The 13823-nt window shown below is 43.0% G+C and overlaps 1 protein-coding gene across 4 annotated transcripts in view; it reads right to left on the bottom strand.

The window, feature by feature from the left end:
• HYDIN (HYDIN axonemal central pair apparatus protein) overlaps nt 1-13823 on the bottom strand; it is a 165755-nt gene that overhangs the window by 96897 nt on the left and 55035 nt on the right. For all 4 annotated transcript variants that reach the window (XM_075576578.1, XM_075576577.1, XM_075576575.1 and 1 more), the window contains 6 exons: nt 13244-13479; nt 11918-12018; nt 10904-11039; nt 8157-8321; nt 7186-7338; nt 44-282 (listed from right to left, as the gene is read on the bottom strand). In XM_075576578.1, coding sequence (XP_075432693.1) covers nt 44-282; nt 7186-7338; nt 8157-8321; nt 10904-11039; nt 11918-12018; nt 13244-13479 — 1030 coding nt within the window. The remainder of the gene's footprint in view (nt 1-43; nt 283-7185; nt 7339-8156; nt 8322-10903; nt 11040-11917; nt 12019-13243; nt 13480-13823) is intronic.

Genomic DNA, 13823 nt, shown 5'->3' with positions numbered 1-13823 from the left:
TAAGCCCTGAAATATTAGTCACCTGCATGTGAAAGTGTCCTACCTGAAGTGAGCTCCCAAGTGCAGGACTGGGGCAAATGTTCTGTCTGTGACGATGGTAGTCCCAATGCCCATTGCCTGCAGGGGGATGATGTAAGTGTTGCTGTTTCCAATGGCAAGATGGACCTTGTCTTTGAATCTCCCTGTATCATCCAGATGAGCCACAAGAGTCAAATGCACCTCCCCCTCAGGGGGGACCTCGCCAGCGCTGGGCTCAATGCACCACTGAGAGCGTTTACGCATCTGCCAATGGGAACAAGTACAGAGGCACATTTTCAAACCATAGCACAAACCAAACATTAAAAAAATAACGCTTATGTCCGAGTGTTCCTGAAGAAGATAACAGCACTCTGCTAAACTGAGTACTGATGTCCAGGAACTTAAACTTGTGAACCGAGCCTCTTACATTTGATGCACATAACTTGTCAGAAAGGTTTACGACACCTCAGTGGTGGCAGAGTTTTTGATGCGAAGGGGCAATAAATGAGACATAGCCACCAAACTCAATACATTTCATTATGCTATGAGCAAGCTTCATGGAACAAGCTCCCTATCTGCTCTACTAATAACTCCCCAAGTTGTAACCAACACAAAGCAACTTGATACATTGGGCTCATTAAGCTGCAATGCTGCACGATGATTGACTTCAATAGCAGTTTTCCAGCAATCTTCTTGCGATCAGCATTATCACAGGTGAATAAATAAGGGACATTGGGGCCTATTCTCGTAGTTCCGAAGTGTGTCAATCCGCCCCTAAAGAGTGCTTTCCGAGTGGGTTAGCATGCTTTGCTATTCTGTAAGTCCTTATCACATGTACAAACCCTGTGGAAAAGGATTTTTTTAGAAGCAGTTTCAACTCAGTTGCTGGCAATCCGATCAGTTTGTCAAAAAAGCCTCAAACATGCATTTTTCTTTTACAACAAAATGCAATTCTCGTAGCTCCGTTTTTCAAATCACTTCTAAAAACGCCTATTTTTTTTATGCCACCTCAAAAGTGTTTCGACATTGGTATTGCAAGTTACATCCAGAGCTGGAAATATGCGTTTGGCTGAGAGAGCAAAACCCATTTGTCAGACTGTGGACGGAGTTAGCATCACATCAGGTCATTCTGCTTCTAAAGCAGGCACAATCCGGGTGTTTTGGCTGTTTAACCGGGCGGGTTGTCACTTTTTTTTTATAGACGCGGTTTAGAGAATGCGATTTGCAATAGAGAATAGGGTTTTTTTCACATTTAATTCTGTTACTTTTGAATATGGCAAACCGTGTGGTTTGGCAATGACAACTTCACAGCTACTAGAATAGGCCCGTAGACTAATATTAAAATAACTTTCTTTTCATTCATTTAATGGCAACATGTTTTATGCCATTGGCCCTCATTCTCTCCCGTCTTGATTACTGTAACCTCCTGCTGTCCGGCCTTCCTGCCTCTCACCTGTCTCCCCTACAATCTATCCTTAACGCTGCTGCCAGAATCACTCTACTCTTTCCTAGATCTGTCTCAGCATCTCCCCTCATGAAATCCCTCTCCTGGCTTCCGATCAAATCCCGCATCTCACACTCTATTCTCCTCTTCACTTTTAAAGCTTTACACTCTTCTGCCCCTCCTTACATCTCAGCCCTAATTTCTCGTTATGCACCATCCAGACTCTTGCGTTCTTCTCAAAGATGTCTTCTTTCTACTCCCTTTGTATCTATCGACCTCTCCCGCCTTAAACCTTTTTCACTGACTGCCCCACACCTCTGGAATGCCCTTCCCCTCAGTACCCGACTAGCACCCTCTCTATCCCACCTTTAAGACACAACTTAAGACACACTTGCTTAAAGAAGCATATGAATAGCACTGTGGATATTCTGAACACATGATACATAAAGCTTGGCCCCCTGCAGATGCACTTACCAGAACTCCCTCCTACTGTCTCTGTACGTTCTCCCTACCTACCAATTAGACTGTAAGCTCCTCGGGGCAGGGACTCCTCTTCCTTAATGTTACTTTTATGTCTAAAGCACTTATTCCCATGATCTGTTATTTATATTATCTGTTATTTATTTGATTACCACGTGTATTACTACTGTGAAGCGCTATGTACATTAATGGCGCTATATCAATAAAGACATACAATACAATACAATACAATACAATACAATGTGGTTCATACTGTGTGCACCTACTTTAGTACCTGAACCCTACAGGCCATTTCAGTGCCATATGGCACCGTACGATAAATAATTATTTACCCTGATAAATGTGCAATTTGATAACACAACATATCCTGTTATACTACAGAACATCACAGCGTTTTTATAGGATTTAATAGCAGCGATGGTGCAGAATATCACTCTATATCCCACCAGACACAACTACGAAACCTGCTAAGTCTGTATGAACGAAAATCACCCTTGCCGAGGGGGAAGGATGGATCAGCAAGCACAACTGTGCAGGAAAGAGTTGCAAACGGCTGGACTGGGCTGAAAAATGCTTTATTTAAACATGGATTTAAAAACCAAAAGGAGGGGAACAGACCCCTGCACCTCTAACGCGTTTCACCCACAAATGGGTGAAACGCGTTAGAGGTGCAGGGGTCTGTTCCCCTCCTCTTGGTTTTTAAATCCATTTTTAAATAAAGCATTTTTCAGCCCAGTCCAGCCGTTTGCAACTCTTTCCTGCACAGTTTTGTGCCTGCTGATCCATCCTTCCGCCTCGGCAAGGGTGATTTTCGTTTGTATCTACACACAGCAAGGAGCACACAGATCCGGATGAGAAAATGGACTTATGTGAGTACACCACGTTTACTTTTGAAAGTGGGAGCTTCCCCAGGTTCACTGGATCATATAGTTGCTGGATTTATATATAAGGGGTCTGGGTGGGTCCTAGGACTTCCCCCAGACATCCCTTTTTATCCTTGCCAGATCGTGTTCCAACTAGGGGTTAATTCATATAGCTCCACACAGCATTTCTATACAACAAGTGATCCGGATGCAGTATTTATTTTCATAAGTGGGTCATATGCTTTGTAGCACTAGTAATTGAGGGACTCTACCTCAATAATCCTCTGTTAAGTCTGTATGAATCCTGATGAAGGTTACATTTGGTAAACCTGCAGCATAGTAATATATTAATTCTTAGTTGTTCCACCCCTAATATATGAATCTTTAGTGTCAGGAAAAGCTCCTGCCAAAGAATATAAAGGACTAATAGAACATTGCCATAGGTCCTTAGGCCATTTAACATAAAGTTTGGGCTATTTTACGCTGTATACCGCACTCTCCATTTTTAATGTTATTTATTTATTTATAAAATGTGTTACCAGGCAGTAATACATTGAGAGTTACCTCTCATTTTCAAGTATGTCCTGGGAACAGAGTTAAGATGACAAATAATATATGGTTACAAACAAATACAGTTACATAAGTGAACAGGGTATACATTATATACAAGACATAGCATGCACAGTTAGAGATAATATATATTACAGGCGCATGTGACAGTTACAGACAAGATTAAAATGTGAGGAAAGATCCAATGTAGTGAAGCGTGCAGCGCACAGCCAAAAAGGCAAGAGTGGTCTGGCAAAAAATCTTTTATTAAATTAAGAGATCATAAAACAGAGGGTTGTGAAACCTTCGACGCGTTTCGTGCAACAACAATGCACTTTATCAAGAAGTATTGATAAAGTGCATTGTTGTTGCACGAAACGCGTCGAAGGTTTCACAACCCTCTGTTTTATGATCTCTTAATTTAATAAAAGATTTTTTGCCAGACCACTCTTGCCTTTTTGGCTGTGCGCTGCACGCTTCACTACATTGGATCTTTCCTCACTGGATTCAGCAGCACGCCCAAGGAGAGAGGGACTGGAGGTACTAGTGTGAGTACGTTTGCCTGGGGCCATCCCAATGAGGTAAGGGGGGGTGTTTTTGTGCATTTACCCCCTGCCTTCAGGGTAATTGGAGCCCTCTTCATAGGTTTATACCACTTAATTGCAATTCCCAGTGCCCTCTTGTCCTTTCATTATTAATGTGAGGTCAGGTGCTTGAGCACCATTTCTCTCCACTGTAAGATTAAAATGTGAGACTGTTTTAGTTTTGACAGAACTTAGACTGGTGGCGGATGTGAGAGCCTCCGGTAGATTGTTCCAGTTTTGGGGTGCACGGTAAGAGAAGGAGGAGCGGCCGGATACTTTGTTGAGCCTTGGGACCATGAACAGTCTTTTGGAGTCAGATCTCAGATGATAAGTGCTGCATGTGGTAGGGGTGAGGAGCTTGTTCAGATAGACGGGTAGCTTGCCCAGAAAGTATTTGAAGGCAAGACAAGAAAGATGAACTTTGCGCCTAGACTCAAGTGATGACTAATCTAGTTCTTTGAGCATTTCGCAGTGATGTGTGTTGTAGTTGCATTGGAGAACAAAACGTCAACTTTGCTACGGTGGGTTTGGGGTGCCGAGCCATATACTATGTCCCAATAGTCAATAATTGGCATTAGCATATGCTGTGCTATACGCTTTCTGACCAGCAGACTTAGGGAGGATTTGTTCCTGTAAACTGTAAAGTACATCTAGTTTGGCATAGGTTTTGGATGTTAGGGTATCAATGTGCATCCCGAATGTTAAATGGGAGTCAAACCATATGCCCAAGTATTTAAAACTAGTAACAGGAGTTAGGGTGGAGTTAGCGTTGGTTCTGATCTGGAGCTCAGTCATTGGAAGCTTTAGAAATGTAGCATTAGTCCCAAATACCATTGTTACAGTCTTGTCAGTGTTGACAATGTTGAGATTGTATTGACTTACCACAATAATTAGTAACTGCCCCCTAATTAATAGACCCTACACTATTCTGCCACTCCCCTTAAAAAAAAGAAAAGAACAAAAATTTAAACAGGTGGCAAGAAGGGTAGTATCTCAAGAAGAGGGAAAGCGATACTACCCAGAGAGCATTAAAAACAAACCCCAGACAGAGGACGACAAAGGACAGATCCCCCCCAGAACGTGTTAGAGACAAATCAATCCTACAGTGGGACAGAGAACACCCCATTCCCACAAACATACAGGGACATTTTTACTAAGCAGTGCTACTCCATAGGACACCCCACAGCATGGCTTTAGTAAAAATGGCCCTTTACTGCCCATTTAAGGAAATGTGCTGTAAGGTGTCTACTGACATGGAAGGTATCTTATGGAGTAACACTGCTTAGTCAATTTGGCTCTTCATGGCCATTTCAATTGTATGGGGTGGTAAGATGTTTTCCAGCATGGGACCTGTCTTTTGGTGTAACATTGCTTAGTATTAGCATTTTGGCCCGAGTCCCTTTTGCAAAATGACTGAAAGACAAATAAGTGACAGAAAGATCCTCACCCAAAATCACACAGACACACTTCTGTTACAGAGCAGCAGAGACCAGCCCCTCTCAATAAGAATACACATCTTTGCAAAGAAGAGAGAAAGTGTACTTTAAAAAAAAAAAAAGACACAGGCTGCACCCAAATAGTGATATACTCCTTTTCCTGGAGACCAAGGTGAGTTGGGTTCATGGAAGGTCAGTTCTTCTCCCCTTGCTTACATAGAATAGAATGGAGGGGCCATGACAGTTTGTTTGAAAAGGCTGCTGCTGGGTCTAATTACAGTCGGATAGAATCAAGCATCCAGGACCAGATGATTGCTAATAACAAACCATCTTTTAACTTTCTCTATTATTCATAACTGCTGGTTTATCTTTGTGCTCTAATAATTAGTGCTCGTCAGGGCAGGTTGAGACGCTTCTGGAATACTGTATTTTGGGGTTGGCATGTAATTAGCAGGGAAGTGAAGAGAATCGGAGTCTGGAAACGTATCCATAGGAACCCGCACTGGGGGAGCATTGTGTAGCTTTATAAGATCTCCTGCTGCAAGAACTTCAGCTGCGTGATACTGATGGTACACTCTATGGGGTTAGGGCTTATATTGACTAAGTTGTGCTTTCTGGAGCCAGAAGACATATTACAGTCTATTCACTTGTATCAACCGTAAGGTGAATCAGAAGGTGTCTTATAAAACAGCACTGCTTAGTCAATAGGGACCTATGTATCAAGAAGCCCGGTCAAACTGCAGTAATGCCACATAAACCAAAAATGGTTTCATTGTCTCTCCTCCTTTGTTGGCATCAAATGTCATATATTATTTATTTTAAGATACCCTTAAAGCAGGCATGTCCAACTCCAGTCCTCGAGGGCCGCAAACAGGCCAGGTTTTCAGGATATCCCTACTTCAGCGCAGCTGGCTCAATTAGTGGCTCAGTATGACTAAGCAACTAATTGAGCCAGCTGCGCTGAAGTAGGGATATCCTGAAAAACTGGCCTGTTTGCGGCCCTTGAGGACTGGAGTTGGACAGGCCCGCCTTAAAGCAAGCATCTCAGACTGGCGAGATTAACCCTACCTTGGGTCTGTAGTTTTTAAAAATACAATGCCAATACAAGTAAAGAAAATTGCTGAAAGATGAATGGTCCTTGTAATGTAAGAGTATGCAAACTTCCTGCTACTTTCCACATTTTTAAGAGTTGCTGCTTTCATGCCATCACTGTTAGTAAGTCCTTCTATTATAATGCATTATTGGACCGTCCAGCAGTAAAGGGAGTAAATAAATCATACCAATATTATTTTAATTAATAAAAATGTTGTGGTGAAAAGTCAAAGTGGCTGTGTATTAAGCTGATCATATTAATGACATACAGCATGTCAGTAATTTAATATCCTGATGTAATTAAGTAAGCTGTATCAAATGTACAACATTTGTTTATCAAGTCTCATATCCATAACATAAATCTTTTAGTCTCAGACGTGTATGAGACCAGAACTATCAGTCTGCTTGGTACACAAAAATGACAGATTATAGCAATCGGTGCAAAGAACAAAAGATATGTAAAAGGCTACAAAATGTGTATCAAGTGTCATCTTTCTCAACTACACTCACTTCATAAAATGACTCCATATACCTCTATACTGCATATAGTTACCTCCCATATACACAAGGAAGGCAGAATCGGGAATTGAACCAGGTTCCCCTGCATCAAACTCAGTGCCAGTCAGTGTCCTTATTCTGTGAGCCGCTCCTTCTCCCTTGCTTTCATTTCGCTTGGTGTGCAGCATCTACCTAATCTCATATTGTGCAGTTGGACTTACCATATGAGCCTGGAAGCGTGCTGGGATCGGAGACTGGTTACACAGGAGTAGAGTCCTTGACACATCAGTCAGAACCTGGATATTACCTAAGTCCACCTCACTGGGATACACGTGAACAACAGGCCCTTCTCCAGTGCAAATCAGGAGCACCTCCTTTCAAAAAGAGACCAAACACAAACAGTGTTATGGTGGCACAAGATCATGATACAGGATCATAGGACTTGTTACATGGCCTCCATCACTAGGTGTTACAGGTACAAGACAGGGAGTAGCACAACTTTGGGGCTGCACGCCTCTGGGAATCGTACTGAGACTTAGCCATATAGTGATTACATGATGCAGTTGATAGGATACAGGGGCACACAACCTGTCACATTTTATGGTAGATGTCTATATAGTTAGAAGACTGGGACCATGTGCTTGTCGTCTCTACAAACAGTTGCCACAGGTATGGCTCAAAAACTGGATGCAGAATAAAAGAGGACAAGTTATCTCAGAGGACCACAGACCCTGTCATCTCTGTGACTTGATGACTTGATGACTTAAGTAATTTAGTAGAGAATGCTACTCTATACATTATTTAGAGGCTTAGCATGCAAGGACTCAGAGCCAGTTAATCTTTAAGTAATTTCATAGCGCATTATGAACAGGTGGCATGAACTTTCAACTTTGTCTCATGGTAACATGATGCAAAGAATGATACTTCTGTCTATCAATGACAGGCACAATTCAGGCAGCATCACTCATAAGCACAGGACTCTGAGATGTAGAGAGAGACCCATCTCAGGGACACTACGTGTATCCTGTAACTTCTCCCTACAGTATGAGCCACATTTCTGACTCCCAATTCTTCAAGGCAGGGATTCCCTCTCACTTTTGCATCTCCTTTGTGTTGTCCTATTTATCAATAAAACTGCAGTGTGCACCTTGAACACTATTTACTCAAGAAATAATTTTAACATTCTCCTTACCAGTGCAGGCTCTTTGCTCCCAAACACTGCAATATGAGCCTTGATGGTCTGTTCACCAGTCACTTGAGCTTCCACTACGATGGGCACCTCCACACTGCTGTGTGGCTCTATAATACCACGAGGGCTGGAACTGCAATACAGCATAGTGGACGTGGTGTCCTGCTCCTAGAGAGAAACAGCATAGATAGTTATATATTGCCCATCATCAGTGGTTCTCAACATTTTTTGATTAGGGGCACATCTGAAATTTTTTTTTTTTTTTCCCCCCATAATCGGGGCACCCCTGCTCTTTAGACTTCACTTACACGCATAGACACTTACCCTACTTTTCATACAGTAAGAACACGCCCAACACACTCACCCACCCTCTTCTTACACACTCCACATTCACACATCATATTCACCCTTTTACTCAACACATACGCCACCATTATCCTCCCTTCTCACAGGACTCACCCTCTTTTTTAACCAAAAACACCACATTCACCCTCCTCCATTCTCTTACTTACAACATACACCTTCCCTCACCCAAACAAAACAAGCACTAACCTAACTCCCCCTTCTCACACAAAGCCCTCACCCCCTCTCTCATTCCCTTCCACCTTCCCACACAGCACAAACATGTCAGCTGCTCAGCGGGTGAGTCCTGCACTGTCTGGAGATGGAGAGGCTCCTCTCTCTCCTCTGTGTCGGGCTGAGAGAAGAGAGGCGGATCGCAGACACCACCCCTCCAGGCAGCGCGGGAGGTACCCACTGGGCAGCCAGCTGGGTTTTTCCCCTGGGGCCACAGCACCCTTGGCAGAGGGTCGCAGCACACCAGGGTTCCCCGCAACCTGGTTGAGAAACACTGACCTACAGTATATAGAACAGTGGTGAACAATTTATGGTTCAAATGCTGCATGCGGGTTGACGCGTTCAACCAAGCGCTCCCTAAAACCTATCATTATATTCCTGAGCCTGTCTTGGTGTTACCCAAGATAAGAGAAAATACAGTTACTCAGAAGAAGCAGGTGCAGCAGCAGTAGCAGTAGCAGTGAAGACTTCGTTGTAAATAATGTAAAAATAATATAGGTGTACAAACGTTTTTTTTAGCCAATCTACTGGCCATTGTTTTTGCTGTAGTTTTGGAATAGGGAACCTTTAGTACATACAGTAACAGTAACAATGTTGTTGTTTCTTTTGTATTGTACAGTATGGTACTGTATATATAACTTTATTTCTATAGCACCAACAATGTACACGGCGCTTTACAAAATTGCAATACCAGCAGCGGCGGATTTCAAAATCCGCCGCCCTTAGGCACAGCTGTGGTGGCCGCCTTCTTGCTGCCGCCACCTCCTCCTTCTGAACTGCAGCGTCAAATTACACAGTTACGTAGTTATGTAGTAGATGAGGTTGAAAAACGACATGCGTCCATCAAGTTCAACCTATGCTAAATTTAGACAACAGATACTTTGTCCTAAATCTATACTTACTTATTGATCCAAAGGAATGCAAACAAAAAACCTCAATGAAAATAAATTAACCCACAGCACACTCCCCAAATTCAGCCATCCCTGCTATTATACACTAGTATACACAGCACTTCCCTTCTGGTTCTAACTGCACACTTAATACAACCAGCACTTGAAATCAACCAGTCACACTGTTCACGACACGCAAATGACGCTGCGGACGTTACCATGTCACGTTGCCATGGTAACGAGATGCCATGACGTAATTTGACGCTGCGATGTCATGTAGCCATGGCAACGAGATGCCGTGTGACGTCATGTTGGTGACGCCCGTGCCGTCATTTGATGCTGCGGTTCAGAAGGAGAAGCAGGGCGGCAGATAAGGAGCCAGCCGCACAGCTAAAAGACTTCCCATCAGACCCGATAGGACCGAGAGCTTGGCAAAAGTATATGGGGGCGGACATTTTTGCGGCCCCTAAATATAGGCCCAGTCCTAATGGGAAATCCACCACTGAATACCAGGTAAATAAAGTACAAACAATGGGGATAAGTGCAACAGGGAAATGACAACAAGGCAAAGGGAGAGACCCTGCCCAGAAGAGCTTACAAGCTAAGTATTGTATTGAGGTGTTATACCTGTTTAATTGTATGGGGTGATATATAAAGGTAAATTTGGAGCAAATTTGATGCAAATTGCATCATTTTCATCTTCCGTCTCTTTGCGTCAAAGAATCAAGGTCTTTGTTCCAAGTTTTGCGTCATGAGTCAGCTTGCGATTTGGAGAGTCTCAATAGGAGGAGTTAGGGAGGCGGTACATGACGCACAGATTATAATGAGATGTATTAAACTTTGCATCTCCATGTGTCACTTTTATATTTTGTGTTTTTGTAAAAAAAAAGGGGAAAAAATGCGAGGACGAAGGTGGCGGAAAGTTTTCTGGGTAACAATTTGCACTCTCTTTATGTTGACATCTCCCTGGTTATGTTTTTTTCTTTTAAAATATGAAATCTAGAATTGTAACAGTGACAAACGAGCTCTTGGAACACTTGGGATACATTTGAGGGATGCACCTATGGTTGAATACAAAAGTTGGTTGGTTCATGTACAGCTTTAGCTTCTTACACTTTGCCGTTTTAGGCCAATCCTTATCTCCTTAATCTCTAGCAAATGGGTATATCATATTCCCACTGTCAAAGTACTTTTAAAAAAAAGTACTGTTTTTGAACTGTCAGCTTTTTAATTCATCATTTTAGGGAGTAGGACTTCTTAGTAAATAGGGCCCAATGTGGTTACCTGGGGAAGCAGACAAAAGCAGGCAGGAAGGTCGTGGGCATTCACGAGCATCATTGTCCTCTGGTACGGGTACTGAAGGAAGCAACGGTGGAACTTCAGCACAGAATCCTCCAAGCGCAGGGAAGGCACCTCACACCTACTCACAAGACAAATATTATGCAATGCTGCCGCTGGTATATCTTGCTTCAGAGGCACTATCGTGATTATAATATTGCTGCATAGTTGTGAGTATCATAGACAAGGCCGCCGACAGGGGGGAAGAGCCAGGACAAGTGTCATGGTCATGGTGGCTGTTGTACACTGTGTTTGTATTTTAGGGGGGTTTGTTTGTATTTGGGGAGGGTGTTTGTATTTGAAGAGGGTGTTTGTATTTGGGGGGGTGTTTGTAGTTGGAGTGGGGTGTTTGTATTTGGGGGGTGTTGTGGGCGGATAATAATTGTAGGGGGATTGTGTGGGTATGGTGGGGGGGAATTGTAAAAGTTTTGGGTGGGATTGTGTGTATGTGTGTGTGGGGGGAATTGTGTCTGTGTGTGTGGGGGGGGGAATATTATGAGGAAGAGGGGGGGGATTGAGGGAGCGGGAGTGAGTGAGAGGGGGTAATTGAGTGATAGCGGAGAGGGGGAATGAAGAGAGGGGGTGTAAGAGAGGGAGTGAGTGAGACAGAGAGGGGAGGTGGGGGAGGGAGAGGAGGAGGGGGAAGAGTGAGAGACAGAGGGGGTGGAGAGAAATACATGGGGATAGGAGAGGTGGAATAGAGGAAGGGGACAATGAGGATGTGTGAAAGGAAGGGGGGGTTGCAAGGCTGCTGACATGGGGGGCCCCGGTCGAAAATCTATTCATGGGCCCGGGAATTCTGGTGGCGGCACGAATTATAGATAAACAGAGCACTGGACATTACATGGATACAGCACTTAACTGCAGATCTCTGATAATAGAACTTACGTGCAGAGCTCCTTCACATGGAAATTAACAGATAAGAGGCTGCAAGCATGTAATAAATAAATAAATAGTTACCTTGCAGTAATGGGCAAAGCCAAAACTTCCTCTCCAATACCCTCCACGTCGACCACAAGTGCCAGCTCATACTTCTTCACGTGGTTTGAACAAAAGGTAACCTGCAATTCATATAATGGGTTATTTCACCATTTTTATTGAGAACTGTGACAACTTCTACATCTTTATTTAAAGCACCTCTTTTACTGCAATAGTGAGGACCAAGGCTCTCCAAATCTGTAGGGAAAGTCCTACCTAAATTTGGATGGAACCACAAAAGTCCTGAATTTGGAAACAGATCACCTTCCTGTATGTTTTACTTTGTTTAGTGGATTCGAGATGCACAGAGAAATGAATGAGAAGGGAGCCACCCGAATCAGTAATACACATGCCCAGAAGGTACGGTGTGAGTGAAAAGCCATGTAATGATAGTAATGATCTAATCACTCTGTGAATTGGTTGGGAAGATATAAAAGCTGTCTAAACATACTGTATGAGCTCATGTAAGGGAAATCATGGCCCCCTGGCTGGATGTAGAGAGGACTTGTCAGTTTAAGTATGAACGAAAATAGAAAATGAACCAGCAACGGTCAACCCTACATTGTACCATGGTTCAGTTAAGCTGCGGCCCCCCGGAGTCCTACAGTACTTTAACCAAGTCTGCAACTGCTGGTTCTGTTTTATGGGCCATATTCACTATATTGTATTATTCCACAAGATATCCCCTGGCACCGGAAGATGCTTTTACAGCCTATTCACTTACAGTACATCAAAAGTAACATGTCTTCTGGCTTTGCATTTTCAACATTGTTATTAGGGCAAGGATAACATACTGTTAATAACGTGTTTAGAAAAAATAAAATAATAATAATAATTACCATATTTTAATTATATGAACTACATGACCTTGAACCCCCTATGCACTCTGCACATTTTAGACTTATTTGCATGTATTTATTATGTAGAATGCTTTGCAGGTCTCTGCACAAGTACATAAATCATATAGTGCTCTACAGATCTATAAGACTGTGCACAACACAGAGAGAGAATGAGGTTGACAGACAGATGTATATACTGTATTGCAATAAGAAACAAAGGCCCAGATGCACAACAGTGTGCTAAGCTTTAGCACGCCTTTACTCCCAATTATTTATATGGAAATAAAAGCATGCTAAAGCTTAGCACCCTTGTGTGGATCTGGGCCAAAGCATGCAAGTTAGTTTAGTGTGTTATAAGAAACAGTTTCAGCTCAGTATCTTATAGTGAATGCAGCATGTTGAGCAATAGTTATATATCATGCAGAGCTGCAACAATAAGCACCCTAATCTACACAGCATGTACTGGTACCTCGATGTCTAAGAGTCCCTGGGAACGGATAGTGCCTTGGCAGGGAGTGATGGTGAACTCTCGAGGTCTTATGCCTCCATAAGCTCCTTTTCTCCAGGACGACCTCCTGCTGTCCCAAATCTGATTAGAACTCGTAATGCTCGGTTCTCCGCTACCGTCTCCTGGGACGCGCAAGTTAAAGGTCATGGGCACCAAGGATGTGTTATTGAGGGAACAGGTTAACGTGTGTGGAAACCCTGAAAGGAGGCATCAAATGTAATGAGGATTTAGTAAGCATGAGTAAAGGGAAACATCTCGGTTCTGTGTGCTCAGAACTTAATTAACTAAAACGGTACACTGCTTGGCATTTATTGGACATCTACTTAGAAATGTGAATATCACTGCCCTGCAGCTTTCATTGCTGTTCCACTGCCGACTCCCTACACTTAGTTCTCACAGGAGTCCGGCCAGTATCCACCTTTCCATTTTGTTAGTAGCATTATTGTCATCATGGTTCAACTGGTTCATAAAGTACTGTTCACGTACAGATTTATCTGTCAAAGCGCATCAGCTCTGTCCTAGAGCATCGTCTGCTATTCCA

This window comes from Ascaphus truei, chromosome 19 (genome assembly GCF_040206685.1).
Source record: "Ascaphus truei isolate aAscTru1 chromosome 19, aAscTru1.hap1, whole genome shotgun sequence".
Taxonomy (NCBI): Eukaryota; Metazoa; Chordata; class Amphibia; order Anura; family Ascaphidae; genus Ascaphus; species Ascaphus truei.
This window is presented reverse-complemented; position numbering and strand designations above follow the sequence as displayed.